Source organism: Thalassophryne amazonica, chromosome 15 (assembly GCF_902500255.1).
Source record: "Thalassophryne amazonica chromosome 15, fThaAma1.1, whole genome shotgun sequence".
Classification (NCBI taxonomy): Eukaryota; Metazoa; Chordata; class Actinopteri; order Batrachoidiformes; family Batrachoididae; genus Thalassophryne; species Thalassophryne amazonica.
The window spans coordinates 31,164,235-31,191,761 of NC_047117.1; the positions used below are offsets into that span (position 1 = coordinate 31,164,235).

Sequence of the window (27,527 nt, forward strand, 5' to 3'; positions counted from 1 at the left end):
GTGAAAAGTTTAATGGCTGATGAGAGATTATGGGGTGTTTCTGGGGTGAGTCAGAGCTCTATTGAGCTGAGTATTCCATTAACTTTAACTAGTAATGACTTCATGACTTTCTTTGCTAACAAAATTTTAACTATTAGAGAAAAAATTACTCATAACCATCCCAAAGACGTATCGTTATCTTTGGCTGCTTTCAGTGATGCCGGTATTTGGTTAGACTCTCTCTCCGATTGTTCTGTCTGAGTTATTTTCATTAGTTACTTCATCCAAACCATCAACATGTTTATTAGACCCCATTCCTACCAGGCTGCTCAAGGAAGCCCTACCATTATTTAATGCTTCGATCTTAAATATGATCAATCTATCTTTGTTAGTTGGCTATGTACCACAGGCTTTTAAGGTGGCAGTAATTAAACCATTACTTTAAAAGCCATCACTTGACCCAGCTATCTTAGCTAATTATAGGCCAATCTCCAACCTTCCTTTTCTCTCAAAAATTCTTGAAAGGGTAGTTGTAAAACAGCTAACTGATCATCTGCAGAGGAATGGTCTATTTGAAGAGTTTCAGTCAGGTTTTAGAATTCATCATAGTACAGAAACAGCATTAGTGAAGGTTACAAATGATCTTCTTATGGCCTCGGACAGTGGACTCATCTCTGTGCTTGTTCTGTTAGACCTCAGTGCTGCTTTTGATACTGTTGATCATAAAATTTTATTACAGAGATTAGAGCATGCCATAGGTATTAAAGGCACTGCGCTGCGGTGGTTTGAATCATATTTGTCTAATAGATTACAATTTGTTCATGTAAATGGGGAATCTTCTTCACAGACTAAAGTTAATTATGGAGTTCCACAAGGTTCTGTGCTAGGACCAATTTTATTCACTTTATATATGCTTCCCTTAGGCAGTATTATTAGACGGTATTGCTTAAATTTTCATTGTTACGCAGATGATACCCAGCTTTATCTATCCATGAAGCCAGAGGACACACACCAATTAGCTAAACTGCAGGATTGTCTTACAGACATAAAGACATGGATGACCTCTAATTTCCTGCTTTTAAACTCAGATAAAACTGAAGTTATTGTACTTGGCCCCACAAATCTTAGAAACATGGTGTCTAACCAGATCCTTACTCTGGATGGCATTACCCTGACCTCTAGTAATACTGTGAGAAATCTTGGAGTCATTTTTGATCAGGATATGTCATTCAAAGCGCATATTAAACAAATATGTAGGACTGCTTTTTTGCATTTACGCAATATCTCTAAAATTAGAAAGGTCTTGTCTCAGAGTGATGCTGAAAAACTAATTCATGCATTTATTTCTTCTAGGCTGGACTATTGTAATTCATTATTATCAGGTTGTCCTAAAAGTTCCCTAAAAAGCCTTCAGTTAATTCAAAATGCTGCAGCTAGAGTACTGACGGGGACTGGAAGGAGAGAGCATATCTCACCCATATTGGCCTCTCTTCATTGGCTTCCTGTTAATTCTAGAATAGAATTTAAAATTCTTCTTCTTACTTATAAGGTTTTGAATAATCAGGTCCCATCTTATCTTAGGGACCTCGTAGTACCATATCACCCCAATAGAGCGCTTCGCTCTCAGACTGCAGGCTTACTTGTAGTTCCTAGGGTTTGTAAGAGTAGAATGGGAGGCAGAGCCTTCAGCTTTCAGGCTCCTCTCCTGTGGAACCAGCTCCCAATTCAGATCAGGGAGACAGACACCCTCTCTACTTTTAAGATTAGGCTTAAAACTTTCCTTTTTGCTAAAGCTTATAGTTAGGGCTGGATCAGGTGACCCTGAACCATCCCTTAGTTATGCTGCTATAGACGTAGACTGCTGGGGGGTTCCCATGATGCACTGTTTCTTTCTCTTTTTGCTCTGTATGCACCACTCTGCATTTAATCATTAGTGATCGATCTCTGCTCCCCTCCACAGCATGTCTTTTTCCTGGTTCTCTCCCTCAGCCCCAACCAGTCCCAGCAGAAGACTGCCCCTCCCTGAGCCTGGTTCTGCTGGAGGTTTCTTCCTGTTAAAAGGGAGTTTTTCCTTCCCACTGTAGCCAAGTGCTTGCTCACAGGGGGTCGTTTTGACCGTTGGGGTTTTACATAATTATTGTATGGCCTTGCCTTACAATATAAAGCGCCTTGGGGCAACTGTTTGTTGTGATTTGGCGCTATATAAAAAAAATTGATTGATTGATTGATTGTTTCTGTCGCTGTAAGGACTTCCCACGGAGCGGGACGTCGCGCAGCGCTTCCAGGCGCCGTCATCAGCCTGTTTCGACCTGAAAACATCCTAATTTAAGGCTTAATTCACCCAGGACGTCGTGAGAGAACAGAGAAGATTCAGAAGAGGCCAGCATGAGGACTTTATGCGGACATTCCACTGTTTAAGGACATTTTTTAATGAAAGATGTGCGCGCAAATTCGCCAAGTCGTGTCCGTGACGACTCGACGAATCTGTGTGCGCCGCGACAGGAAAAACACCTCCGTGTTGAAAACCATTTGTAAAATTCAGGCGGCTTTTGATGGCTTTCAACAAGTGAGTAACTGAGAAATTGTTTAACAGCTTGGGCATGTTCCAACTTGCCCGTTAAGGTTTCCAACGGAGGTGTTTTTCCTATCGCGACCCCCCGCGGTCGGGTCCGGCTCGACATGCGACTCTGCCCGCACGTTCTTTCATTACAAAATGTCCATTAACAATGGAATGTCCAAATAAACTCCTCATGCCGACGACTTCTGAAAGTTCTCTGTTCTCTGACGACTTCCTGGGTCAACAGAGCCTGAAATGTGGAAGTTTTCAACTTGAAACGGCGAGACGCTGCCACCTCGAAGCGCAGATCGCCATCAGGCACCGTGGGTTGTCCTTAAAGCGACACTACCAGACCAAAATCTCTCATCAGCCGTTAAAATTTTTACCGAAAACCAGCTGAATTTATCGAACGGCGTCCACTCAGTTGTGCCTTAGAGTTTTGAAAAAATTTTGATCAAACAAAGCAGCAGTCTCTGAGCCATTCCTAAACAATGAAAAAATCGACGAGAGGCTGGGCGACTCCTCACTCAAAGACTGCCCACAGGAGAATGACGTAACCCACAGGCGTGAAAAAACTCTCGCATGCCCACGAGGGTTCAAGCATGTCTGATGTAATCACACGTGATTCAAATCCAAATGGTTTTTGAAAAAAATAATAAGGTTGGATACTTTTCTAATAGACCTCGTATATGCACTATACATCATCCTTCTACTGTAGCTCTCTTTATTTCAAGTGTTCTTGGTAACTGTACAATAAGAACTAAGCTCAAGGCCCTTTTACAAATAACATGATTGAAGCCAACTGGTGCACGAAGGAGAACTTGCATGCCACTCGTGAAAAATTGGAGCCACCTCGAACGCCTCGTATAGCTGTTGCCATAATCATTCGTGCACACCAGTGGCCGAAAGACAGCGAGTGCCCTACGAGTGCCCATTCAACCCCCCTCTCGGCAGGTGTCGGCCGGAGTCCATGTGCCACCCACGAACATCCAACACCACTCACGGGGCACTTAGAAAAGGCGGGGCTATTTGAGCTGCCAGTACAAGAGTAGAGAGCAGCTGACCACTTGGCTGTGTGAACGGCGCACATTTTCTAAGTGCCCCACGGGTGTGCCATTACCAAGCAACACACGTCATGCAAGGCTCCCCAACATATGTGGCATGTGAGTGTGTAGCCCCCCTGCAACACATGTGGTGTGCGAGTGTGAGCCCCCCCGCAACACAGATGTCATGAGGAGTGTGTCACCGCCGAGGTGGCTGCAGTGCGATTGCTGTCCAGCGCAGCACGCATCTGGACGGCTGTAATGTCCAGCTGGGACAGCTGACTGCAGCTGGAGGACATATGTCTTGTCATCACCAGCATGAACAACACTCCAGCAATGCACTTGTGGGTGGGCTGTCATGGTCTTGTCAGTTCCAGCTGACAAGCGCAGTGCACATGATGTGTTAAATTAAAAACACAGAGAACAGGACAATTAAATAAATAATAAATACACACAACAATAACTACATACTAATTACATAACAAATACATAACATAAATAATCACATAACAAAGGAACAGAGAGTGAGACTTTTTCCTTGAGCTGAGTTTGTTCGGTAAGGTGGGCTTGTCCCCACCAGCTGCTGCTGTTGAGATCTGTGGACCCACAAGTCACAGCTGGAGAATATATAGGGTGTTATGAAGGACATGACCTTACAACACTCCATCGTGAGGCACGTGCTTGGGCATGCTGTCCTCACGTGGAAATACGTAAAAACATATCACCTTTGCAATGGGCTGCAGCGTGCAGGCTGTACCATGAGAAATGGACCATCTGATCATGTGTACACTCAGCTGGCGATCTGAATGTCACGTCACCTATGTCAACTATTGTCCACATGGGACACGCAGGGCCAGCTGGACACGTGACAACAGTAGATGTGGACATGATAAAAGAGCACTGCTTCATTCATGAAGATTTGACGTCTATGACCATGGGTCATATACAGAGGAATAGAAGGATCATACTTGTATTATCTAATCAATGAGGGGATTAAATATTAGAAATTGCTGTGTTTATTTTGGTGTGTGTGTGTGTGTGTGTGTGTGTGTGTGTGTGTGTGTGTGTGTGTGTGTGTGTGTGTGTGTGTGTGTGTGTGTGTGTGTGTGTGTGTGTGCGTGCGTGTGTGTGTGTGTGTGTGTGTTTTCCCCACAGCAGCAGCGCAATGTGGTGCCACATGTTCCAGGTGTTCGCACTGAGTGCACGAAACCATTGCCACAGTATCGTACACGGCTGTCCGACCGTGTGTCCCTCCCGACAGCAGGTGGAATGTTTAGCGATTCCCCATTTTAATTTTTTTGCTTGCGTTTTTTGTTTGTTTTTTTTGGGGGGGCCGATTTCTGCTTCTTTCCCCCAACTTCACGTTATGTGTGACAGGGTCCTTAAAGATTTTATGGAGTGAAATGTTGTTGTTGTCCATTCGCCTACTCCTGTTTTTGTTCAGGGTCACCACAGCGGATACAGCCAAGTTTTATGCCGGATGCCCTTCCTGATGTAACTCCAGTTTTACCTGGAGAAACACACACAGCCGCTGGTGTTCCAAAGAGGTCGCTCATCCAAGGACTAACCTGGCCCCGCACTGCTTAGCTACTGAGATCTGACGGGATCAGGCTGACACAGAGCAGATCGGCTGCATTTTATGGAGTGAAATAAAACATACAAACAATTTTTGTCTACTTTGACGTGGATTAAATTTAAGAAAGCTCCATGCTTTGTGAAAACATGTTTTTGGAATAAACCTGTTTGATATTTTAAAAGGGTCATATTATAAACCTGTTGAGCAAAGCTGGTACACATACGGTGCATCCACAAAGTATTCACAGCGCTTCACTTTTCCACATTATGTTATGTTACAGCCTTATTCCAAAATGGATGGATCACTTTTTTCGCAACACCCCATAATAACATGAAAAAAGTGTTTTGAAATTTTTGCAAATTTATTAAAAATAAAAACTAAGGCATGACGTGTACATTAAGTATTCACACCCTTTGATCAGTACTTTGTTGATACACCTTTGGCATGATGAGTGTGATGTTGTGTGATGTGCCTGTTCTATAAAGCAGAAGTTCTCTTGTTGCATCATCTAAGTCTGTGATGGGATGGACCCCTTGTTTCCTACAAGAAACTATGAAATTGAAAAGTGTTATTCCAAAGCATTACATGACTCTGACAAGACTGATCAATACCAATAGAAAAACTGCATTCAGTGTTTATTGGTCTGTTTGAAGAATTTTGAAATGTAGATCATCAAAATATTCACCTGCAGAAAGAAGTGTGATGACATTCACTTTCATCAGACCAAAAAGAACAGGGAGGAAGATGTGCAGCCATTCTTACTCCAACCAGACTGACAGCAGCAGCTTTGAACATGTCCAGACATGCAGTACCCCAATCACTGCATTGCTCATCATGCAGGTGGATATAAGCCTAGTAACCATGGAAACCTTGGGGAATCCCCCTGGCAGGTCTATATGCAAGCATTCTGGGGTGTGCCGTGAATCATATGAATGCAGTGTGTGCACACAATTAAAATGAAATTGTCATTTCAGCACTAGAAATACATTCGCAAGTGCACAAATTAGCCATAATTGGATGTTTAAATTAACCAGGAAGGAGTTTCATAACACATATAACACATAAAGTAGATATCAATACCTTCAAAATGGAATCAGTTTGAAGAGATTTATTTAGTGGCCACATGAGCTTTTCTTCTAATAAAATTTGACCACAAAATGTTTTTTTTTTCAGATTTCAGAGGTTTCTCCCACAATAACTGTTTATCACAGATATGCCAAATTTACATATTTCATAGCCAGTATAGCTGGCATTAAGGAGCCAAGAAATGGAAAGGCTTCTTTGAGTGTAATGTATGCTTCAGTATCTCAAACATGGATGCTTGCAACAGTCAATGCAATATTTTCCATAGTTTGAGCATGCATAAACTTAACAGTTTAGTGTCAGTGTCTGTTGTTTGACTATAGTCCAAGTCTGGTTTTCTGTGTAGGCTCTCAGTTGTCCAGGTGGTTTCCATAGTAGAGAAGCTTGAATCTTCGACTGGACTGGGTTGCTTGACGTGAGGACGTTTCGCTTCAAATCACAGAAGCTTCCTCAGCTAAAATTCTTGCTCTGGTAGTCTGACTTCTGTCTTGACTCTTGTAGAGAAGAATAAACCAGAAGCCAGCAAAAGCTGGAGTTTTTAACCTAACCAGACCGGAAAATATTACATTGACTGTTGCAAGCATCCATGTTTGAGATACTGAAGCATACCATTACACTCAAAGAAGCCTTTCCATTTCTTGGCTCCTTAATGCCAGCTATACTGGCTATGAAATATGTAAATTTGGCATATCTGTGATAAACAGTTATTGTGGGAGAAACCTCTGAAATCTGAAAAAAAAAAACATTTTAGGTTAAACAACAAGACACAGTATGGAGACACACGTAAGTGATGTATGGAAGTTGGCTTGTGTTCGTTTTCCTTTTTGCAGTGTGCTCCCGGGATTGGCTAATGGGAGCCTATTGCTAGGCTATTGCTATAGTCAGGCTAGTGACTAAACAATAGCTCTAATTAGCACCTATTGTGCACTCTCCTAATGATGGGATGGAAGCCTCCCCTAATGGCTCCCTTGACGACTCTCCTGATGACGTCATGGACACCCAAGTCTGGGTGTCCATGACAACTGCCACAGAAAATTTCAGGCCTCTACGTCGATTATTTGCTGAGATATTCTACCTTGAACATGGCTCCAGAAATGATGGCCATAAATTTTTACCTAAAAAACATCAGACCCCATGCACACTAAATTGACCATATCTCAGAAACTACTTTGGCCTACAAGCCTCAAACTTCAGATTTGTTGTTCTGAATAGTCTGGGAATATTTGATTAAAGCTCGGTCACTCAGGAGAAGCTCGGAGTCAAGCTGCTGCTCCTCCACATAGAAAGGAGCCAGCTGAGGTGGCTCGGGCATCTTTTCTGGATGCCCCCTGGACGCCTCGCTGGAGAGGTGTTCCGGGCACATCCCATTGGGAGGAGGCTCCGGGGAAGACCCAGGACACGCTGGAGGGACTACGTCTCTCGGCTGGCTTGGGAACGCCTCGGGGTTCCCTGGAGGAGCTGGGGGAGGTGTGTGTGGATCGGGAGGTCTGGGCGGCTTTGCTTGAACTGCTGCCCCCACGACCCGACTCCGCATAAAGCAGAAGAAAATGGATGGATGGATGGATGGATGGATGTTTGATTAAAATTTTAAGAAAATCTGAGACAAAGTGCGTGAGGCCCCTCAAATATTCATTGAATTGACATGGAATGACCCCTCTACATTTATCTCCAGTTTCACTTATTTTGAGCTAGTTAGATTAAATATTGCTAGCTCCATAATTATTTTTCTTATGGGGTCCACTTGGGCCCTAGTTTGTTTGATGGTAACTGGTCGGACTCCATCGTAAAATTTTGACCTTATTGTCAATTTGTCGTAACGACTAATGTGTCAGTGCAGTTTTTATTCAGGTTATTTGAATCAGAGTAACTGCAGGGAGTAGGAATAAGTATTGCATTTTTATGGTGGTTAGAGGTGGTTAGAGGCTTGCCTCTACTGGTGGTTGGCTGTCACTGCGGTATTGTATCACTTCCTGTTCCGGAGCACAGCGGTGTTTTTCTGTATCTGTTAGCTATTTAATCTGCGCAGTTAGATTGATCTAGTTAACTAGATAACGATTTGTTTCACAGTGTAATCTTCACGTGCCTTAACTAAAGCACTCCCTCTGCTGAATCACCTCTAAATTATTTACACATTATTCACTTTGTATGTTTTTAGGAATACGCTAGCTTAGCGCAGCTACTAGCTCTTAGCCGATTTAGCATGGCGGCTTCTCCTGTCTCTCCCGCACTTTTCTGCTCTGGGTGTGAAATGTTTAGTTATTCCTCGGCCTCCTTTAGCAGTAATGGTACTTGTAATAAGTGTAGCTTATTCATAGCTTTGGAGGCCTGGCTGGGCGAAATGGAGACTCGGCTCCGCACCATGGAAAATTCTACAGCTAGCCAGGCCCCTGTAGTCGGTGCGGACCAAGGTAGCTTAGCCGCCGTTAGTTCCCTTCCAGCAGATTCCGAGCAGCCGGGAAAGCAGGCCGACTGGGTGACTGTGAGGAGGAAGCGTAGCCCTAAACAGAAGCCCCGTGTACACCGCCAACCCGTTCACATTTCTAACCGTTTTTCCCCACTCGGCGACACACCCACTGAGGATCAAACTCTGGTTATTGGCGACTCTGTTTTGAGAAATGTGAAGTTAGCGACACCAGCAACCATAGTCAATTGTCTTCCGGGGGCCAGAGCAGGTGACATTGAAGGAAATTTGAAACTGCTGGCTAAGGCTAAGCGTAAATTTGGTGAGATTGTAATTCACGTCGGCAGTAATGACACCCGGTTACGCCAATCGGAGGTCACTAAAATTAACATTGAATCGGTGTGTAACTTTGCAAAAACAATGTCGGACTCTGTAGTTTTCTCTGGGCCCCTCTCCAATCGGACCGGGAGTGACATGTTTGGCCGCATGTTCTCCTTGAATTGCTGGCTGTCTGAGTGGTGTCCAAAAAATGAGGTGGGCTTCATAGATAATTGGCAAAGCTTCTGGGAAAAACCTGGTCTTGTTAGGAGAGACGGCATCCATCCCACTTTGGATGGAGCAGCTCTCATTTCTAGAAATCTGGCCAATTTTCTTAAATCCTCCAAACCGTGACTATCCAGGGTTGGGACCAGAAAGCAGAGTTGTAGTCTTACACACCTCTCTGCAGCTTCTCTCTCCCTGCCATCCCCTCATTACCCCATCCCCGTAGACACGGTGCCTGCTCCCAGACCACCAATAACCAGTAAAAATATATTTAAGCATAAAAATTCAAAAAGAAAAAATAATATAGCACCTTCAACTGCACCACAGACTAAAACAGTTAAATGTGGTCTATTAAACATTAGGTCTCTCTTCTAAGTCCCTGTTAGTAAATGATATAATAATTGATCAACATATTGATTTATTCTGCCTTACAGAAACCTGGTTACAGCAGGATGAATATGTTAGTTTAAATGAGTCAACACCCCCAAGTCACACTAACTGCCAGAATGCTCGTGGCATGGGCCGAGGCGGAGGATTAGCAGCAATCTTCCATTCCAGCTTATTAATTAATCAAAAACCTAGACAGAGCTTTAATTCATTTGAAAGCTTGACTCTTAGTCTTGTCCATCCAAATTGGAAGTCCCAAAAACCAGTTTTATTTCTTATTATCTATCGTCCACCTGGTCGTTACTATGAGTTTCTCTGTGAATTTTCAGACCTTTTGTCTGACTTAGTGCTTAGCTCAGATAAGATAACTATAGTGGGCGATTTTAACATCCACACAGATGCTGAGAATGACAGCCTCAACACTGCATTTAATCTATTATTAGACTCAATTGGCTTCACTCAAAATGTAAATGAGTCCACCCACCACTTTAATCATATCTTAGATCTTGTTCTGACTTATGGTATGGAAATTGAAGACTTAACAGTATTCCCTAAAAACTCCCTTCTGTCTGATCATTTCTTAATAACATTTACATTTACTCTGATGGACTACCCAGCAGTGGGGAATAAGTTTCATTACACTAGAAGTCTTTCAGAAAGCGCTGTAACTAGGTTTAAGGATATGATTCCTTCTTTATGTTCTCTAATGCCATATACCAACACAGTGCAGAGTAGCTACCTAAACTCTGTAAGTGAGATAGAGTATCTCGTCAATAGTTTTACATCCTCATTGAAGACAAATTTGGATGCTGTAGCTCCTCTGAAAAAGAGAGCTTTAAATCAGAAGTGCCTGATTCCGTGGTATAACTCACAAACTCGCAGCTTAAAGCAGATAACCCGTAAGTTGGAGAGGAAATGGCGTCTCACTAATTTAGAAGATCTTCACTTAGCCTGGAAAAAGAGTCTGTTGCTCTATAAAAAAAGCCCTCTGTAAAGCTAGGACATCTTACTACTCATCACTAATTGAAGAAAATAAGAACAACCCCAGGTTTCTTTTCAGCACTGTAGCCAGGTTGACAAAGAGTCAGAGCTCTATTGAGCCGAGTATTCCTTTAACTAGTAATGACTTCATGACTTTTTTTGCTAATAAAATTTTAACTATTAGAGAAAAAATTACTCATAACCATCCCAAAGACGTATCGTTATCTTTGGCTGCTTTCAGTGATGCCGGTATTTGGTTAGACTCTTTCTCTGACTTTTCTGTCTGAGTTATTTTCATTAGTTACTTCAACATGTCTATTAGACCCCATTCCTACCAGGCTGCTCAAGGAAGCCCTACCATTAATTAATGCTTCAATCTTAAATATGATCAATCTATCTTTATTAGTTGGCTATGTACCACAGGCTTTTAAGGTGGCAGTAATTAAACCATTACTTAAAAAGCCACCACTTGACCCAGCTATCTTAGCTAATTATAGGCCAATCTCCAACCTTCCTTTTCTCTCAAAAATTCTTGAAAGGGTAGTTGTAAAACAGCTAACTGATCATCTGCAGAGGAATGGTCTATTTGAAGAGTTTCAGTCAGGTTTTAGAATTCATCATAGTACAGAAACAGCATTAGTGAAGGTTACAAATGATCTTCTTATGGCCTCAGACAGTGGACTCATCTATGTGCTTGTTCTGTTAGACCTCAGTGCTGCTTTTGATACTGTTGACCATAAAATTTTATTACAGAGATTAGAGCATGCCATAGGTATTAAAGGCACTGCGCTGCGGTGGTTTGAATCATATTTATCTAATAGATTACAATTTGTTCATGTAAATGGGGAATCTTCTTCACAGACTAAGGTTAATTATGGAGTTCCACAAGGTTCTGTGCTAGGACCAATCTTATTCACTTTATACATGTTTCCCTTAGGCAGTATTATTAGACGGCATTGCTTAAATTTTCATTGTTACGCAGATGATACCCAGCTTTATCTATCCATGAAGCCAGAGGACACACACCAATTAGCTAAACTGCAGGATTGTCTTACAGACATAAAGACATGGATGACCTCTAATTTCCTGCTTTTAAACTCCGATAAAACTGAAGTTATTGTACTTGGCCCCACAAATCTTAGAAACATGGTGTCTAACCAGATCCTTACTCTGGATGGCATTACCCTGACCTCTAGTAATACTGTGAGAAATCTTGGAGTCATTTTTGATCAGGATATGTCATTCAATGTGCATATTAAACAAATATGTAGGACTGCTTTTTTGCATTTGCGCAATATCTCTAAAATTAGAAAGGTCTTGTCTCAGAGTGATGCTGAAAAACTAATTATAAAGCGCCTTGGGGCAACTGTTTGTTGTGATTTGGCGCTATATAAATAAAATTGAATTGAATTGAATTGAATATTAAGTCATGTTCAAAGAAGAGGAAAAAATTATCAAATCAAATTTATTAATTTATATAGCACCAAATCACAAGTCTCCTCAAGGCGCTTCACAAACATCATTTAAAAGGCAAAATAAAATGAAATTAAGATTAAAAACACAATAAAAAAATTAAAAACATAAATAAGCAAAAGGAATAATTTGTCAAACTTTATTGCAGACTCCAACATCCAAATAGACATACCATCACATACAAAACATAAACAAATATATAGTATAAGAAAAGAATAAAATCAGTAAAAGGAATAAAAGAAGACACACAATCGTATTTAATACGATTGTCAGATCTGCACAGGAAGATCATTCCACAGAGCTGGGCCGGGGTGGGAAAAGGCTCTTTAACCCACTGACTTTTATTCACCCTAGGGACACACAGTAGGCCTGCACCCTGTGAACACAGGGCCCGAGCCAGTACATAGGGCTCAACCAGGCCGGCCAGGTATGGGGAGGGCAGACCGTGAACAATTTTGTACTCCAATAATAACAGTCAAAAGATCTAACATTTTGGTTTATCAGCCAGATATTTCCTGGTTTCCCCTGGTACTGTAACTTTGTGTTTGATGTCACGAAGCAATGAATTGTGGATTATTTCGTTTGCCAAAGTGTGTAGAAATGCACACTTACAGAAAGTGAGTAAAAATGGCTTATAATGTTTGCCTGAGAGCCCTGGTGTACTCCATGATTTGACAGTCGGACAGCCCGAAACTCTCACGCACGTCAAAGTCTGTGAGTCCATGCAGGCAGATATTGGGATGGGGCCATAATAACATGGTGCACTATAGGGATTGACTCACCTTTGGAGCCAGCCTCAAGTGGCCATTCAAAGAATTGCAGGTTTGGGCTCTTCTGCTTTGGCTTTATTTTTCAGCACCAAAGGTTGTCCTTTGTTTTGAACAAAGTGTCCCTGGCTCCACCCATTTATCTAAACGTGGGTAAAATTACCTACTTCAAAGAGGTAAAAACTCTGTGGTTGAACTGGCTGCACAGAGTTTCTGCTGGTGCTCCTGAGCACTGATTGGTCAGTCTCTTAGTTGTCAGTCATTTCTAAGTGTCTGATTGGATTGTTTGCATGTTACTGTGAAACGATCCCTGCACAGCGCACACATCTCTCTGTGCTGTGATGCCGCACTTGAAGCGGCCGGAAGGAGACGGTGCCAGACTGGTGTTAGGATATAAATAGCAGCGAGAGCTTATCCACTGTTTTCTCTCTCATCTGTATTTGCTGCTGCTGTCTTCCTCTGCAGTGTGCACCAGATTGTCAGAGCTGGCACTCTATTTCCCAAGGCTGCAAATAATGATTTTCTATTATTAATTCATTTGCTGATTATTTAACTATTAATAGCTTGTCATTTTGGGTTTTAAATGTAGGATGCACAATCCAACAGGATTCTGTTTTCAGTGATATGAAATTAAAAACGAATAAATCCTCATAAGTGACAGTTTGTAAAAAAGGGTTTTACCTTCATCAATTATTAAATTGGTTACCAACACAGATGTTCATTTAACACAGGAGTGGCCAATTTGGGCCCCACGTGCCACATTTTGTCTGTGGTCCACCACAGCTATTAAGAAGCAAATTGCATTCAGCATCAACATTAACTTTTGGCCAGTAGCTCTCCATCTAGATTTATTTGTGGTCCTACACAGGAAAGAATTTTGGAAGCTCTGTGCTGAAGGTGATATGGCATGTCAGCTGAAATAGAGAATGTCAGCGAGGTTCAGATGATACATGATATATTTCTCTTTTCACTCTTTTAAACAGCCCTAATAATACGTTTATGTGGAAAGTTCATGTGAGTTCAGTTCAAATTAATGGGACATTAATTTTACATTTAAAATTAGGGCGATTCTATGGTAATGGAATTACAATCGGAGCACATTTTTAATGGGGAGCTAAAATATGGCCAAATTTTCCCGTCATCGTAATTCCATTACCATAGAATCACCCATTAACAACATTTTGTTGTTATTTTACAAAGTGGTAAATGATAAGATGAATATTTAGTTTGCTTTCTCTGCGTTAGACGCAGGCTAAACACCTTTATCCAGTTTCTGTTGCCACTTGTGGTGCAGCAGATAAGAAAATATTTACAGAGGAATTTACAGACTGAATTGTTGAGTTTTGGGGTAAAAATAGCAAAAATGGTGAGAAAGGTCAATTTCAGTTTGTAGAAGGGTCAAAAGTTAAAGTTGCTCCAATTTTGGTAAAAAAGAAAAAAAGTTGTGCAAATTATTGGTTGGAGTAATAGGATTAATAAATGGAACAGTTTGGACTGTGTTGAGTGCCTGGTCTGCAGAGAAGGTTAAACAATGCTGATGTCCACTGGATTCTATGGCATGCTATATGATAACATGATAACTAAGAATGACACATGGTGCAAACTATTCCTTTTTAAAACCCTATTAACTCAACCAATAATTTGCATTCATTGTTTTCCAGAATTGGACCAACTTTAACTTTTGACCCTTCTACAAACTGATATTGACCTTTGTCACCATTCTTGCTGTTTTTTAATCCTTAACTCCAGAACATTCAGTCACAGATAGTCCAAACTATACCTTTTTGGAATCTCTGTGATCAGACAAATAATGTAGTTTAGTATTCAATATTATTGGAGCATCTTCTAATTTTGACCCCTTTGTAAATCTTCAATTGACCCCTACCTGTTGGCCTATTGAGAGTTCAATTAGACACCCTGCCTTTTCAAAAGGGTAATGTCTGACTTGTATTTGTGCCAATTTGGTGCATGCATCACCATTTGAAAGTACTGTTGGGGCTGGCAGCTCAGAATACATGCAGGCCGGTTGATTGCATGTGATTTATGAAGCCTTGTTGGTCATCGGAGAGTCCTGGTTGCCACTAAGGTCACTGTTACTTATGTTATTGTGTTCTTAAAAATAAATTGATGATTGACCACTTTGACATGTTACCTATAATTAACTAAGGGTAGTATCTCACTGGGCTGCGACAGCTTGTGTGCGGCATTTGCGAAGGATTCCTCGAAATTTCATGTGACATTTGTGGGGGTCTGCCATCCACTCATGTGAGTCGCAGGGCATCACTCACGTGTCACTTGATTTTTGAACTGTTTAAAAAATTTGCGTGACAAACTTCCTCGCTAAATAGTCACATCGGCATCACAAACCCACCTGAATGTTGTCACCGCCACTCAGAAAATGCACAGTGTGTGAGCTGTTGATGACACACTTTTCTTTTTATGTGATCAGAAAGGAACTGGACTTCTGGAAGTGGACAGGCTGAGCCAGTCCAGCAGTCAGACGGTTATGTATGCAGACGACTCTTGCAGACGACTGATTTTTGGCCCTGTTTTCACTGCCAGTCTATGAGACATGCGCTAACATGTCATTAATATCAATTTATTGAAATTACAACTGCGAAATTGTCACTAATTTGCCTATTGTGTCACGATTTTCAGTCTCCATCTACTCATCCAGCAGTCGCAGCCCAGTGAGATACCACCCTGACACTGGAACAATATCGGGGGGAAAAAATCTCATGTGAAGCATTGCACATCTGAGTTCTGTTGTGGACTTTGTATGTTTTCCTTTAGGGGAGTAGAACATTTGTTTCACAGTATGAGCTGATGTTTTGTTAGATGGTTATGTAGCAAAGTCCAGCGTTGGCAACAGAGTAATGTACGATGGACTGGTGCATCATCTAGGCAGAATCATGTACACTCATCCACTTAATGCTGTGTTCTCCAGAGATAATAAAAAGGTTCTGCACTGAAAAAAGAGAATAGCTAAACCAACTTAAAAAAGCATTACAGTTGGTAAAACCTGAATGAATTAAGTTGTTTGAATTTAAGTTAGAATTAACTTGCTAAATTGATCTAACTTTTTTTGTTGGTTCATTTTCAGTGTGTAACACCGACAGTGTTCTTGTGATTTGGGTGTAATAACCTCATATTAAAGCTGATAATCTGCATTATGAGCTCATAGTCATTATTTGATTTCAACTCAAACGTGCCAAAATAATCAAACAAAAAAAAATGTTTAAGTCCACACTTACATGACATGTTAGCTGTCTTATGTGGATGTACTAACAATCTTTGTACGCATTTCCCAGTTGTTTGTTGATTTCTTATATTTTGCCGTTTTGCAGAGTAACTGCGGTCAGAGCATCAAGATCCGTCGCGTGCTCATGAACTGTCCTGAGATCGTCATTATTGGATTCGTTTGGGATGCTGAGCAGTCTGATCTTACCGACGATGTCATCAGGTTACTCGGCCCACGTTTGAAACTGTGTGGGGTAAGAAGTGGCTGAGATGCAATCGAGTAGAATGAAGCGATTTTAAAAAATGTTCTAAATGCTGGAGATCACTTTAAATAAACCCCAATACTTAATACACCATTTAAAAAAAAAAAACAAGTACTTTTTATACAAAACAAGACCAAGAGCTGATGTTGCCAGAGTCATTCTGAAAAAATACTGTAAAAATATTCAAAAACCTTTACAGGACAACCTGTCAATTTTACTTCATGAAGTTGTTGTAATTTACAACATTTTGCATTTTAAACCAGAGCAACGGGAGTGGTGGCCAACAGTTAGTGTGCTTGTTTCCAATGTGGAAGGTTCCCGGTTCAAATCCACTGCAACCTGTTTTCTGTGTAATATGGAGTTGTATAAACTTTGTACCAAATCAATGTACAGTTTCATCTTGGATCTGCTGTGGTGACCCTGAGTGAAAGCAATTAAGGGAGAAGCCAAAGGGACTTTAAATCCAAGAGCTTTTTTTATATATAAACTAACATTATTACTGCTTTTAAACAAATTATTTCTGTAGAATTTAAATGCAGTTTTAATTACTGTACACTGGATCTCATTAAATTAGACTTTGTTGTGTTGGTACCATTTTGTTCAGGACCACCATAAGAGTTTTGGCATGGGGTCCCCATGTTGATCTGGTTTTTCTAACTCAACTCCAACCACATAAGGTGAGTCAACCTTGGCCGTAGCCTTAAACCTGGGTTATTTTTCTCAAAAGCCAAGCACACTAACTGTTTATACTACTGTGCCATCACACAACAAGAAAAACTCTGAAATATCCTCCTGACTACCAGGACATCTATATATATAAAAGGCAGTCTATGTATGTATGTATGTGGCACGGTTTGTGTTCGGGGTGAACTGCCACAGTAATGAAGCAGTTGACACCAAACCTGGTATGGTGACTGGGGGCACCAAGGGGGAAAGTGTACGTGTGCAAACACGCACACACACACACACACACACACGGTCAGCCTTATATCTATGCACAACCACAGTAATTAAGCAATCGACACCAAACTTGGTACGTTGACTGGGGGCACCAAGGGGGAGGTCACTGGGGCCCTTAGGTTGAAAGCGCACGTGCGTGAACACACATACACACACACGCAGACACACACGGTCAACCTTATGTATTAGATCACGAGCCACTCACTGGAGCCCTTATTTTCACAGTTCACATGGTACTCAGGTCAGGTAGCAAGCATCACACTTTACTTACTACATAGTAGCGGCTGGCTAGGGTGCACTTTAATTACAATCCGAACGGGCCAACGCGCACTGTGTGTGAATTAAAGTGCGTGTTTTTTTTCAATTAAAATGGACCTGCTGTGTACGGCATGTCAGAGCATTGCAGTGATATGACATGCTATCACCTTTTTTCATCATTCACTTCATGAATGTCACAAATTGCTGTATGAAAATTAATGATGACAACATACACACAATGCATTGCAACCTTACTACACCTTAACTAAAGTGACATGAAATATACAATGATATGGCTAAAATTCTTCTCTATTACCCGTGCATAAAACAGGTAACTCAGCTTTTATATATATATATTTATTTTTTTTCTCTCTCTCTCTCTTTTTTTACTGTATTTGTGCAGCGTATGTTACATGAAAAGTTCTGAAAAATCATGTTTGTTTAAATATCAACAGGATAAAACAGATTGTACACTTCATTACATTTTCAGACAATTTAACACCATGTGACAGAATGGTGGCACAAGCACTTAGTATGCTTGCTTCCCAAAAGGAATACCGCTGCTTAAAAGCTGCCTCTACCCCATTCTCTTCCTATTAGTTTTTGCAAATTACAATGAAAGCAAAGGGGGTTTTTTATTCTAATGACTTTTTTTATCTGAAAAAACCCCTCTGATCTGTCAATCAGCAAACAGCAGATCAAATGACTCACTTTGTTGTCTTTCAGCTTTTTAACCGTGTCACTGATGAGAATGCCAAACGCAGCGAGCTTCATCTGGTGGGGATGATCTGTTTTTCCAGTAAACATTACTCAGCCTTTGCCTATCACACCAAATCTTCAAAATGGATGTTTTTTGATGATGCCACAGTAAAGGAGGTCAGAAAGGCTGCGATTAATCTACTTAATCCTTGTTCAAGTAGCTGCTGCCCTCTGTTACGTCACCTCAGATCGCTCATTCCTTTTCCCAGATTGGATCCAAATGGAAAGATGTGACCTCAAAATGTGTCAGAGGGCATTTCCAACCACTTCTTTTGTTCTACACCAATCCTGATGGAACTCCAGTATCCAATGAGGATGCACCAAGACAAACAACAATGTGCCCCCGCTACAAAACCCAATTCAACGGTGACATGACAGGTAAGATGGACCTCAGGCTGCTCCTATCGGCATATCTGAAATTTAAAGGTTGAATTTACTATAATATATTCGTATCTTTTTTGTAGTTGTTGGAGTTCCACATGATCATGTTAATATAACAGTTGCTTCTTAATCCCCATGGTGCTCCTGGTGTGCAGTTGAGCACCGTGCATGACAGGAGCCTTCCATCTGTGAGTGTAAAACTAACACTGTCAGTGTCAGTTTTACACTGGTGAATTTACTGTGTAAAGCAATAACAACAAAACTACAGGATTTGATGACTTTGTATGATTATGTACACCCTGAAGCTTTTCTGATAATTTCTTTCTTTCAACTGAAACATTCATATCTGGGGAAAAATGTACTTACTAAAGAACATGAACAATGTTACAAAATATCTCAAATCTGTGGAAGACACTCAAGGGAAGATACATCCCCAGTTATCTGAAGACACACATGTACTGTACGTTCTGTACTGAGTGAATCATATAACCTTGTGCTTTAAAAGGGCATTGTTCTGATACAGTGTGTCTTCAGATTTGAGATATAAGAAATGATTACTAGACAGAAACTTTACCACTGCACTACAATCACAGATGATGGGCTCCTGCCATGCACAGTGCTCAACTGCACACCAGGAGCACCATGGGGATTAAGAAACTTGCTCAAGCGCACTTTACTGTGCTCCCTGTCTGACAGAGAATCGAACCTTGGTTCCTCTGGTCGCAAACCATTCAGACTGTAATGTTCAGGCTACCGTCTTCCCCATTAACCAAATTTAATAATGAAGTCTGATCACTATTTGATAGCGGAACGATTTCAAAATTTTCTGCTGTTTTAATTTAGGGTAATCCAGATCTCCTGCAGCATCGCAGCACTGTGAGTGAAATGAAATACTGAAGGATGTTAATTCTGTGACTAATGATTTCACTCTATAAACGACCATTTGCATTGGAATTAAGGCAGTGATTTTCTAATGTTCCCTGGGCAGAAAATTTGTGCTGGCTTGAACTTGACATGCGGATGATGACTCTGTTGCACACAGATTACCACCCACACCTCCCTCTCAAATCCTCCTCATGCTCCTGCTTCTCACTCCGCCCTATTTTTCATGTTTGCAACCATTCATTTATGCTCTCTGGGTTGTTTTCTATACTGTTGTTTTTTTTTTTTTTATCATATACAGATGAGGACAAAATTATTAGCCCCCCTATGAAAATTAGCATTTTCTTCAAAATTATCACAAGTGCTTTTTTTTATCAGAGCAAGGAATTTTCAACACAGCATTTCAAAATATACACAAATTATTCTGGATATGTACAGTGCCCTCCAAAAGTATTGGGCTGTTTGATATTTCACACATTTTAATTTGTTTATGCCATTTCAAATAAAAAAAAAAGTAAATCAGGCTTCACAATATCAAAATTTTCTAAAATTATGTTTATCTATTATCTTCAAAATTAACTCAAACTCAAAGCAAATCTCTACAACTTGATATAAATTCATTAAAAATGCAAAAGCCAAGATGATGGGTTCCATAAGTAATGGGTCACTTTGTTTTAATACCTGTAAATAATCAGTTTTATTGCCAGTTTTATTCAGACAAATCATGGGATGGATACATGAACATTTCCAAGTTACTGAATTGTCTTGGACTTTACCTATCTATAAAGTAAGAAACATCTGAGTGTGTGTATGTGACTCACATATCTCTCTGACTGTTTGTGAGATCGGCCTCAGCTTTCGGATATGGCTTGCGCATAGTACAATGATGTCCATCGTTTATTCTGAAAATTTTGGGAATTGGTTTTCAAAACCTTTATTTTGAAGCCTTTATTTTGATTAACATTGTAACATTCGTACTTCCAAGATGGCATGGCTTGCTGATGTTACTGGTAGCAAAGTTAAACAACATTAGATAGTTTATGTTACTTGCACTATTTCACAATAAAACATTTAAAGCTAACATCCCAGCAAATACTTTTACTGTAAACAGCATGCTGTCAGTGTTCCTTACGACTGAGTTTAACTTGACAACAGTGACGAGATGCTCACTAAGGGCCCCTTCACACATAGTGCGAATATGTACAACTCGGTGCAATTCACACGACGGTGTCTTTCGCAGGAACACAGTGGGAGCAGCTGCTGCTCCCACTGTGTTCCATGGGATGAGGTGCACCACATTGCGCCGTTGATGTGGAGGAAAATAAAATAAAAAACAGGTGTCTAATTAGTGAATATCACTGGGTTGATATAAATAATACATAAAAGGGGACGCAATACAGAAGCCCGTGGTTAAATGACCCTGGTTAAATAAAAAGAAAAACATGCCATGTGATTTGAACCTGCATACTCTGATTACCAGACGGAAACTTTACTACTGCGTTACAGTCACTGTCTTATAACAGGAGTGTGAAACGGCTAAAATCAACAAGCAGATAAATGTATTTTCTAAAAAAAGAAAAAAGCGCTGCGATAATTGACTAAACAGTAAAACAGGCGTATTTCTGCTGATACATGACTGAAAGAGGCGTATTTGTCGCACTGTTGGCTTGTCCTCGTCCTGCTGTGCACCACTCACAGTCCTCATGGCTCAACACGCGTGTCCTGTCAGACTAAATGTCACATTCAGAACGCCTGCTGCGTGTCCAAATGAACTGACAGTCCATTTCTCCAGCCCATCGCAAAAGTGATATATATTTTTATGTATTTCCACACAAGCACAGATACATGTGCCGCATGGCGCAAAGCAACACCGTGATGAAACCTCACAGGACATGTTCTGGCATGTCCAGGCACATCCACAATTTCTTGGATAATCACTCAATGGAAAAACCACCGACAGCTGTCTGAACGCCATCTCAAAGCCGTCCTGTTAGACCAAAACGGAGGTGGTTTTGTCTCATTCCAGTAGCAAATCCATCGTTACGCGTGAAGCCTCCGCTCGGCTTTCCATGACAAAATCTCTTGTTAAAAGTGAAATCTGCCAGAAAATGGTTGATGTCCAGCTCTTGTGATAACCAGAGAAAATTCACACGATGGTCACGGATCCATACAGCCATCCGTTTAGAAATGAAATGCTCGTTCAGCCTGTTGATGGTGGCTTCAGAGCGCAGCACACCACCAGTCGCTCTGGGCCGTCCTTAAAGCGACAGTAACACTCCATAATCTCTTTGAAGCCCATAAAATTTTCACCAAAAACCATCTGAATTTCTCGAATGGTGTCCACTTTGATGTCCCTCACAGTTTCTGAAAAAATTTTGATCAAGCAAAGTGGCAGTCTCTGAGCCATTCCTAAACAATGAAAAAAACGACGAGAGGGGTGGACCACTCCTCACTCAAAGTCTGCTCACAGGCGAATGACGCAACCGACAGGCATGAAAAACTCACGCATGCGCACGAGGGTTCAACCTTGTCTGACGCAATCACACGTGATTCAAATCCATATGGTTTTTGAAAAAAATAATAAGGTCAGATACTTTTCTAATAGACCTCGTAAGCTGAATAAAATCTTATATTTGCTGTGAGTTCAATTTTAAATAAACTGTGTTCAGGAGTTCAAATATTCTAAATGTTCTGTTTAATTTTGTCTAACTCTCTTCCAGTAACCTGTTTAATTGGAATCCTTTTATTTTCATATAATTGATAATAAAACAGATTTTTTTTTAAAACAATATGAAATACTATATTCAAATAATAACATAATATAACATAAGTACACTTCTTTGTACATCCCACCCTCAAACACAGCCTTATACGACCATCCATGAGAAATCTACTTAAGCTCCTAATTTTCTATAGGAAAACAAACTTCCTACAGGCACTGCACTAGTTTACATCAATTATGAAGAAATACAAACATTATGACACTGATGGTAAATCTGTATGGAGTAGACAGTTCTCAAAACTGAGTGATTGTGCAAGAAGGAAAAGAGTGAGGAAAGCCACCAAGACACCCAGACAACCCAGAAGAAGTTATAGGCTTATATGGCTGTGATTGGAGAAATTGTGCACAGTGCAAACTTTGCATTTTGTATACCCAGCTATACAGCTTCATGATGAAGTGGTATAGATGGGGTTTTTCATAAAAAGAAAACCTGGAAGTTCATCTACAATTTGCCAGAAGGTACATCTGAGATGCAAGCCTGGATTTGATGTTTTGATGAAAGAAAATCCTTAGCCCCCTTAAGAACTGACCTTTTTGTTGAACCACAGCACAAACCACTGTTGTGCAATCATATGTTTTAACTTTGTAATGGTCAAAGCTTGTAAAATCAAGTTAAAAGTGAGGGTTGCCTTTCACTGTACACAGTATGAAAACTTCAGTAAGGTTTTGAGCTGTCACTTGCAAGAGCATCAAAAGAAATCAGTTTAGACTTTAGACAAAAAGTTGCAGTTCACAAAGCAAAAGAAGGAGTTATCACAGTAAAACTGCTGCAAGAAATTCAAAGATAGACACACAGTACAGAACGATCCTATTTTTTAACACTTCTTTTTTAAAGTTCTGTGATAACTAAAACAATTTTACAGCCATTGACAATTTTACCAACAGTGACAACAGTTTTACAGCCAGAACAACCCTGGCAAAAGGTAGGAAGAGAAAGATTTCAAAGACTCAGGAAAGACAACGAGTGAGAGATGTGTTTAAAGACCCCAGAACAACTGCCAAGACACTAGTGAATGACTTAGCCAAGTCGGGAATTCTAGTCTCAAAGAAGACAATCAATAGAGCCCTGGACAGGAATAGACTATGAGGTTGCAGACCAAGAAAAACTCCACATCTGCAGAAGAGAGACCTTCAAGACAGACTGAAGTATGTTATGGCCCCTTCACACATAAAATGAAGTTGGGCGAAACAAGCAGAAACCAGCTGGAAAACCACAAAAAACAAACAAAATGGGGACCCGCGAAACAGTCCACCTGCTGTCTGGAGGGACAAGCGGTCAGACAGGCATGAACGATACGCATGACAGTTTCGTGGGCACTCCTGCGTGTGCACGAACACCGTGCGAGCACCTGGAAGGTGTGGCACCATATCGCTCTGCTGCTGTGGGGCAAAAAAACACACACACCTTAAAAACACCGCAATTTATAATATTTAATTGCTCTTATCGAGTGGACAATACAAGTATGATCCTTCTGTTCCTCTGTATATGGTCATAGACGTCAAGTCATGCAATGACATGAATGAAGCAGTGTCCACATCTGCTGGCCCTGCATGTCCAACCGGCCCAGTGTGTCCAGCAAGCGGTGCAGCGAAGGACATCGCATCATGTGGACCATAGCTGACGTGGGTGAGGTGACATTCAGATCACCAGCTGAGTGTACACATTATCAGACAGTTCTTTTCACATGGTACAGCCTGCCGGTGACACAACTGCTCCAGCACGTTGCAAAGGCAATATGTGTTTTTATGTATTTCCACGTGAGGACAGCATGCACACGCACGCGCCTCACAGTGGAGTGTTGTAAGGTCATGTCCTTCATAACATGGTATGTGTTCTCCAGCTGTGACTTGTGGCTCCACAGATCTCAACAGCATCAGCTGGCATGGACACGCCCACCTTACCGAACAAACTCAGCTCAAAGAAAAAGTCTCACTCTCTGTTCCTTTGTTATGTGATTATTTATTTTAGGTATTTGTTATGTAATTATGTATGTAGTTATTGTTGTATGTATTTATTTAGTTGTCCTGTTCTCTGTGTTTGTAATTTAACATGTCATGTGCATTGAGCCGGTGTCAGCTGGAACTGAGAGCATGAGAGCCTGCCCACACATGTGCATTGCTGATGGCACGACATATGTCCTCCAGCTGAGTCGCGAGTACACAGTGGTCGGCTGTTCCAGATGCGCGCTGCGCTGGAAAGAGATCGCACTGCAGTCACCTCAGTCACACCTGACAATGTTCGATCATGGCGTGGGGGGAATGACGACACACTCCCCACGACATCTGTGTTGCGGGGTGGGGGGGTAGCGACACACACGCACGCCACATGTGGTGCGAGGGGGGCTTGCATGACGTGTGTTGCTTGGTAACAGCACACTTGTGGGGCACTTAGACAGTGTGCTGCCATTCGCACAGTCAGGTCAAAAGTGGTGACCTGCTCTCTACTCTCGTGCTGGCAGCGCGAATGGCCCCGCCTTTTCTAAGTGCCCCGCGAGTGGTGTTAGATGTTCGTGGGTGGCACCTGGACCCCGGCCACTGGTGTGAAGGATGCCTCAATCAGCCATGGTTCGACATGGACGATGATTTCGTGGAGCTGCTTAGCCGCGGCACGATATGTCCGACTTGCATACGAGATGTTGTTCAAATGCTCCAAACACGATCAGATGGCAGTGCGACCTCATCATGCCCGCCGTTCAAATGGGTTTCCGTGTGAGCAGCACGCGAATATAAAATGCATGTGCCGTGCTCGAATGAATGTGGCGACTGCTGTACGAGGCGTTTATGTGCGGCTCCGATTTTGGATGAGTGCCATTTGACTCCTCCTTCATGTGCCACTCTGCCTCAATCATGTTATGTGTGAAGGGGCCCTTAAGGACAACCTGGAGAAAGATTATGCATACTGGAAAACTGTCCATTAGTCAGATGAGACAAAACTAGAGCTATTTGGCCATAGAGACATTGGTTGTGTTTGGAGAAAGAAGGGACGAGCATATAACCCAAACAACACAATGGCCACATTGAACCACGGCACTGGGAGTATGATGCTGTGGGGATGCTTCAGTGCATGTGGAACTGGGAATCTCCTCAAGGTGGACAGGATCATGAAGAAAGTAGGATATGTGAAGATCTTGAAACAAAACCTCAATCAGTCAGCAGCAAAACTGGGTTTGGGTCATCGCTTTGTCATCCAATGTGAGAACAACAAAAGTGCCTTGTGTTTGATCTCCTCTGCCGCTGTCTGTATTGTTGTGTGTGAAAAGTAAGTGAGGCTTTTTTTGCAGCAGCAGTGGGCCGGGTTCATAAAGACAAACGCTCTGGCTCATTGTTTGTTTTGGGTTTGTAATTGCCTTTGAATTTACCCAGCAGCCCCTGCGGTGCTTAAACTCGAAACTGGCTTATCAGTAGCCGACTGTGCTGAGTCAATACTAAAAGTTAGCGGGTTGCTGTAACTTTCACAAATTTTTTTAGCAGTTTATTGGTTTAGCATTATAAAAGTTAACTTTTCAGTTAGCGGATTTGCGGTTAACGAAGCTAACTTTTTGGTTAGCTGTGCCCACCACTGCGAAAGGCCAAAGGGAATGTTATTGACAGGCCTGCACAAAGCCCTGACTTGAATCCCAAGGTCCATGCCAGAAGACCATCAAATCTGGAGGAGCTCGAGAGATTCCTCAAAGAAGAATGGGCTGGGATTCCCCAGGAGATGTTTGAGACCTGTTGAAAACTACAACAAATAAGTACAGGCTATTATCCAGCAAAAAAGATACACAATTGGCTATTAACTTTAGGTGGACTACTAATTTTGCCCCGGTCAGTTTTTGGTTTTTATGAAATAATTTTGTTTCTATGCGCACAGTAACATAAGCATCCAAAATAAAACTAGGATATTTAGAAATGCTGTGTTGAAAATCTCTTGCTCTGTTAGAAAAGCACATGGGAAAATTTTGTAGAAAACTTTAAATTTCATAGGGGGTAATAAATTTGTCATCATTTGTATATGGATCTTCAGGCTTTAATTTTACACTTTCCCTGACAGGTTCCTGCTTCAAGACTGCCTGTGCCCATTGAATAACCAGCGACAACAATAAAATGTGTGAACATTTTTCACAGGTTGTCTTTCTGTCTTTGATATGTTGCCTTCATGACACTGGTGCTGGAGTTTTCATAACTTTAGCTGAAAGACCAGTGCCTGGCAGAGCTGCATTACTAAGCCTGTGAGTCTTCATATCACTTCAGGCAGCATGATGATGTGTATTGGTTACTTACTTGGCAGTTATTTTGCAGCCCCCATCCAAATCTAGCATCTTTTTCCGACTGAACCACTCATATGTCAGCATCAGCAAATCTGGGGACATGATGACTTCACTCGCTGTTACTCACAGTGTCCATAACACACAGCAACCATGCAGACAGAAAAATGATTTATTTTATTGTACTGCAGAAAGGTTGTTGTTACCATTATCTGTACTACACAGTAGTCGTATTTTATGGATTCTAACAAAAATGTGGAGTGTGGTTGTATACAGCACAAAAAGCAGCCATTAGATAGATCGCTGGTTGTCTTGAAAACAGATATTGGATATAACAGTTTATAGCCAAAATTACTATAAAAACACTAGGATAATGCTTCCTGAAAATAACACATTTTCACATCTGTCGGCAAGTCTCAGATCTTAATTACAGTGCCAGATCACAATAGGCATTATATAAAGGCGCTTCACATGGGTAAGGTCTCATAAGCCATATGGCTTGTTTTGAGGAAGAAACCTCAAGCAGACCAGACTCAGAAGGGTGACCCACTACTTAGGCCATTCTAACAGTAACACAGAAATTGTTCAAACAAAAGAAAATACAAATGCAGAAAAGCAAGCATAAGAAACAAAAGAGAGCAGATCCAATTCTAAAAAAGTCCCAAAATTTGTAAGTCAGTTTGAAGCGCTGTTCCATCGCGACATCCATCGGGCCAGCCGCCCCGAGAATGTAGTTAGGCGCCCAGTGGTTTAGTAGACGTTGACAGAGCTCATGGACCTATGTCCATCTTCAGTAGCAGCACTCCATGCCACAGCCCTGAAAACCCAAGAGCTGAGACCAGAAAAGTGTCCCCTGTATCAGATGGTGTTGAGACTATCGGCCCAACTCAAACACACGCAGATCAGCTGAGCAACAACACTGCTGTCAAACCACCAATCAGAGTCAAAACGGAATGTGAAGAAGT

The 27,527-nt window shown here is 41.4% G+C and overlaps 1 protein-coding gene across 3 annotated transcripts in view; it reads left to right on the top strand.

The window, feature by feature from the left end:
* Positions 1-27,527, top strand: part of usp53b (ubiquitin specific peptidase 53b) — a 96,218-nt gene that overhangs the window by 28,274 nt on the left and 40,417 nt on the right. For all 3 annotated transcript variants that reach the window (XM_034188130.1, XM_034188132.1, XM_034188131.1), the window contains exons 9-11: positions 16,138-16,284; positions 18,238-18,387; positions 18,480-18,648. In XM_034188130.1, the coding sequence (XP_034044021.1) occupies positions 16,138-16,284; positions 18,238-18,387; positions 18,480-18,648 (466 nt within the window). The remainder of the gene's footprint in view (positions 1-16,137; positions 16,285-18,237; positions 18,388-18,479; positions 18,649-27,527) is intronic.